Genomic DNA, 6,000 nt, shown 5'->3' on the forward strand with positions numbered 1-6,000 from the left:
TTGAAAAAAAGTTAAATGGAACGATACTATTTACTTCACAGACCCTTAGTCACCTTAAAATTTGCAAAATTTTAGTGAAAACCGCATCTCGATATCGCCACCCGTTCTCGAGTTATAGAAGAAAATATTAAAAACTCGAGTGCCATCAATCGGATCCAGTTACCTCATCGAGAAAAACAAATCACATAACCATGGTAACTGTAAACATGTCATTTACTAAAGCAGAAGCGTATGATAGAGCGTATGATGATTTATTTTCAATGTTTCGAATACGATGCAACTGCATGGCAAAAATGTGCAATGCAATTACGACAAAGAAAGACATTTTTCTCTAGACGTGTTTTTAAGATTGACTTAGCGATTACGGAAAACTGGCAACGTGTAGCCCATTCAGACATCTCTATGAATTCGTAAATCACATTGGTGCGCAATGTGATCCCACATAATCTGGGAACTCCGAAAACAATTGTCCACAAGAGTTCTCAAGAGAATAATATCTCCACCACGTTGTTTTACATCATGCCTTAACAGATACCGATTATGATAATAAACTGAACTATTACCATTGACTTTTAAATATGATTTGGGCAAATCCAAACCTTTTATCACAAATGCTATGGATGCATGAAGCACCTGTCCACAAGCTGATGTAAACTTGCATAATATGCATTCTTGGTTCGAGCAAAACCCACATTGCTTTCACCCCTTTATCTATTGGGTAGACTAAACGACCTGACTTTTCAAGAAAAACCAATAACCAGGGAAAATATGACAAAACACTAAATACTAGTAAAAACGTGTCCAGGGCCGAGACTTAAGCAGCGCTTTTTTTTCGTCGAAACTAGATTAAATACATTTATTTAATCTAGTTTCGAGGTTTATGGAAGGCATTTCGCTCATTAGTGAGTTATTTTTGCCAAAAATGTAAGTTATTCTAAGTGTTTTGGTTTATTTTGTTTTATTATCATTGTTGATGTTTCATTGATCCGTTGGCTTTTCAACACGCCTCAAAAGTAGTTTTGAAGCAGTTCTAAGCTTGGATAAAGTGTGAAGGAAGGTTCTAGATAATAAAATTTTTGTTCTCTCTTATTTGTTTCCTAAGGTAACTTGATCCGATTAAGATATACGAATTTTTAACATTTTCTTTTATAATTCGAGAATGGATGGAGATATCGAGATGCGGTTTTCACTAATATTTAGCAAATTTTATGGTGATTAACGGTCTGTGAAGTAAATAGTACCGTTCTATTTAACTTTTTTTCAAAAATCACTAAAATATGTAACCGCTGCAGATAACGCCCTGTAGCTTATTTGTTTTAAACCAAGCGATCTTACTGAAAACATCTTTTAAAAGAGCATGAAATGCTCTTTCAAACAAGACCAAAAATATTCAAATCGGTTGAATGGTCCAGAAGATATTAAAATGTAAACATTTGAAAACGCATTGGCCTCCCCCTCCCTTATTATGACAGATATGAGAAATATCGCAAAACAAAAGCGATGCAGTATTATCCAAGCTACTAAATGATGTTGTCAACGTTATAGCTCATCGTCTAACTTTCTGAGATAGCAGGAATTTTATGTTTCTCCATGACAGTTACGCCCCTTAGCGGTCGAATTACGAACTTCAAACTAATTTCCAGCTATTTCTCTTGCCCACTTTGCTTATAAGGATTTTTTTCCCAAACCTCTAGGCCTTACCGTTGTTGAGATACAGCCGCTCCGTACGCTTAACGGGACACCCTGTATATCCATTAGCTATTCTTACTTCAAATCAACACACTTGTCGCTTGCAGCAAATAAAATCAGCAGCTCTTTTTGTACAAGAAGCGTTTGACGTGTGGCATAATGGTTTGATTTACAAATTACACAAATTAAACGTTCCACCTCAGTTACTCAAATTACTGTCAAATTTTTTAAAAGATCGTTTTTTGGAGTAAGAACAAATGAAAATCTCGGATGAATTCCAAATTCAACAGGGTTTGCCGCTCTCACCAATACTATACAATGCTTTTGCATATGACATGATGGAAATTTCCGCGCTGTCTACCGATTTATATATGCTGCAATATGCCGACGACACTGCACTAATAGCGCATGGGAAGAAACTTGAAACAGCCATAGTAACATTATAAGAAGCAACTAACAAGATAACTAAATGGTGCTCCTCCTAGAGAATTAACATAAACGCTTCAAAAACACAATTTCTAATACTATTTCATAGGATAACAGATAATTCTCCAACAGTATACATCAGACAGACGCAAATCAGTGAACATCAAATACCTGGGTATAATCTTTGACAGCAAAGTGAAGTTCCACATACACACAAAAAAGGCTAAATGCAAGTAATCACCAGAGCAAAGCTGTTTAGAAGTTTAAGCTACAAGAAAGAAGGCATTAACATCAAATGCGCTGCGCATATTTATAAGACTATTTGTAGACCAATTTTAGAGTATGCAAGCCTATTGACCTATGATAGCAAGCGATACATACTAAGGAGTTTGGAAGTTAGCGAAAGAACAAGTCTCCAAGCAGTAACATTGCACAACATCGCAAATAAAACGCTATATGAAAAAACCGAAATAAAGCGTTTGACGGAGCGACTTCTAATTTTAGCAAACAATGTATGTATGTATGTAGTTTCATATGAGGTTGGTTAAACCACAGGTGGTATAACCAAAGCACTTAGGCCCCAACGGTCCCTTTGTACATCCTCACGGTTTACTTCGGCCATGTGTAGGTCTATTTGGAGGAGTGAAAGATGTTCGAATATGACATCCGATCAGGCTGATACCGCTTCTCGCCTCGCCTTCAGCCGGGCTGATACTCCAACGCCCAGCAATTTGAAGACGACCCCCAAGCCGGGCTGGTACTCCAACGCCCAGAAACTTGGGTGCATGGCTGAGTACCGCTCAAGATTAGCAAACAAATCTAAGAGTAAGATGGCTGAAGAAATTTCACTCCTATTTATACAATCAGAAATCGACACTATTTACAAAAGGATTGTGAAAGGATAACAATATGTTGCTGATAAAATTTTAATTATTGAGATGGGGCGGAAGGACTTTGGTCGATAGCCCTTTTTAGACTATACATATATTGCTTTTAATTGTCTAAAATAAATCCATTTTCTCTCATAACAACGATGATTATGGAAAATAAGAAATTATTTGTGCCACATTAAATCTTCATGAAATTTGCTTTAAAATGTTCTTTATTTCATAATAATATTTCCATTCGTTCTTGAGATACGATTTTCTCAAATTTATGTATAATATCTATGTATACTAATCAAAAATGCATAGTTAGATTGAAAAGATTATAACTACGATGTTTATGGAAAATAAAAAATTATTTATTGCATATTAAATTTTCATAAAATTTGCTTTAAAATATTTTTTATTTCATGGTGATATTTCAATTCGTTCTTAAGATACGATTTTTTAAAAATCCATATTTCAAATCGATAACAATCAAACAGGCATTATTGCATTTTCAAAATCATAACAACGATGATTATGGAAAATAAGAAATTATTTTTGCAACATTAAATCTGTATCAAATTTGTTTTAAAATTTAAAACCTTTATTTCATACTATTCGTTCTTGAGATTGGATGTCTGAAATTTCTGTTCTTAAAAAATCTATAATAATCAAATATAAGTTGAGTTCTAAAAGCAATAAATATAGCTATATTTATGGAAATTTTAAAATTATTTTTGACACTTTGAATCTTTATTAAATTTGCTGTTAAGTTCGTCATTACATTAAATGATGCAGAGCTCATTCTTGCTTTGATGTTTATTGATATACAACATTATTACCAAATTAACCAAAAATAATTGGTAATAATAAATAATAAAATAATAAATTTTGACTACTTTTGAATCACCTATTTATCGCTTTTACTAATATTTACTATCCTATTTGTCTGTAAATCTTTTATACCTATAATAATTTCTAACAATATATTTTTTTCAGTCTTTAATAACAGGTGAAAAATCGTCAGTAAGGTACGTAACGTATCAAAACGAAGAGGACGACGAATAAACTAATCAAAAATATACCTATAATAATATAATCCAGTACTAAACTAGTACAAAAAGAAAACGTACCAAGAATATCGAGAGTTAGCAAAAAAATGTATCTTTGTAATAAATGTTGTTTACAATTAGCTTTTAAGAGATGAAAAAATATTTAAATAACATTATTATTATAAATATTTACTAATGCAACACTTATTTATGAATTATTACCTGTACCATACATAGCATTTAAAATAACGTTAAGAAGTAGTTATAAAGAAGTAGTAGCATATATAAAACCGTTGTTTAAATCAATGTCTAGGAATTAATATTAATAGTTAATCTGTGCCGTAATGAAAAATACTAAAAAAATGTGATGGAAGTGTAAAATAAGTAAATTTAATCAAAATTCTAAAAAAAGAGGGGAATCTCTGTACGTAGACAATCATGAATGGCTGCATGTTGTCTTTTCTTTTATTTAAGAGCAGAGCAATAAGAAATTCCCCGATCGTTTGGATTTTTAAAGTATAAACGGTTTTAAATTAAAACGAAACACTTCAATCAAACAAAAAAAAACTCTTCTAATCGATTGTATTGCCAATAAAAAAATGAAAAGACAAAGATTGCTCGTATATTTTTAAAAATTATTTTTAAGTTAATTATTAAATGTATTCTATTAAATAGTCAAGTGTGCAGGAAAAATATGAGAAATAATAGGGAACAAAACGGAACCTAAGGTTTTTAAGAAGGGGATACAAAAAGAAAACGGAATTGCTGAGACTAATCAAAAATCTTAAAAGAAACGCCTACAAAAAATTTTCAAAAAGAAAGATATGGGACCTATTCTCTAAAAGAAAAAATTTATAAAATAGCTTTGCAAATATACATTTACAAATTACAATTTAAAAATATATAAAATATATAAAAATATTCATATATTAAAAGAACGCATGCATTAATTAATAAATAATTGTTTTTTATGTGTCTTTCGCTGTATCCTGTATCACCACAAATAGGAATTTAAATGATTAAAATAAATAATAATTAACAAAAAAAAAATTAAAATAAAATAAAAATAATAAGTGTTTCTGCAATATGTTTAAACCTTAGTCGGGTAGATTAAAAACAAATTTTACCCCGAAGGATTATTGTGAAAGACAATAATCATGCGCGAAGACCGTTGAGACGTAGCTCGTTTAAGTTTTGCCGAAAAAAAAATATAACAAAATAATAAAAGCCAAAAATGACACAAGCTGGTAAGGATCGGAACAACAAAAAATATATGCTATTTCGTCGTCTAACACCGCTAACCACCCCATTAATTAAAAAATCAGACGACGTTATAGCGTTTAGAATCCGTTTTCCACGTTGTTTTTAAACTATGTATGCTATAAAAATAACCTGGGAAATGGTTTCTTGGTATAACAAAAAAATATTTAAAAAAAAACGTAATATTATTGTTGTTGTAATCTCATTATTATTATCTATGAACTGCATGCCGAAAACGTACGTGGGTAAATAATTAGGTAATTAACAATTTGTAAGGTAATTAATTTTATTAATAATTAATAGGTGTTTATAATGTTGTGAAGTCGCTGTAAACAAATTTAAAACGAAGAAAAGACGTTAATGATATAGTTAATATGTAATTATTATAGGTATTAAATATGTGTGGAATGGAAACATGAAAAATCATAATAAAATATAATAAAAACTCGAAGTATTTCTTTTAATTTTTGTTAATGGTTACTAATTACCTGCAATAAGTCGCAAAATACTCAGTCAATATCCTGTAACTGTGGAAAAAATCTTCTTGCTAATTATAGGCATAGGGGATAACAAAACAACAAGTTTAAATAACTCAAATAATAACACTTGTTATTTAGAATGAGTCTGATAACGTTCAAAAACAGAAACCATGTTCCTGGATAATAAAAGGTTTTAGTATATAGTGAAGTTTAGAGTATACTAAT

The 6,000-nt window shown here is 30.9% G+C and overlaps 1 protein-coding gene across 2 annotated transcripts in view; it reads left to right on the top strand.

Moving 5' to 3' along the window:
• The window catches only part of LOC111415847 (Vesicular monoamine transporter), a 126,683-nt gene extending 120,936 nt beyond the window's left edge, over positions 1–5,747 (top strand). For both annotated transcript variants that reach the window (XM_071194909.1, XM_071194910.1), the window contains one exon: positions 3,984–5,747. In XM_071194909.1, the coding sequence (XP_071051010.1) occupies positions 3,984–4,052 (69 nt within the window). In that variant the 3' untranslated portion in view covers positions 4,053–5,747. The remainder of the gene's footprint in view (positions 1–3,983) is intronic.
• Positions 5,748–6,000: the final 253 nt, after the last annotated feature.

The sequence above is a fragment of the Onthophagus taurus genome, chromosome 3 (assembly GCF_036711975.1).
Source record: "Onthophagus taurus isolate NC chromosome 3, IU_Otau_3.0, whole genome shotgun sequence".
Lineage (NCBI taxonomy): Eukaryota > Metazoa > Arthropoda > Insecta > Coleoptera > Scarabaeidae > Onthophagus > Onthophagus taurus.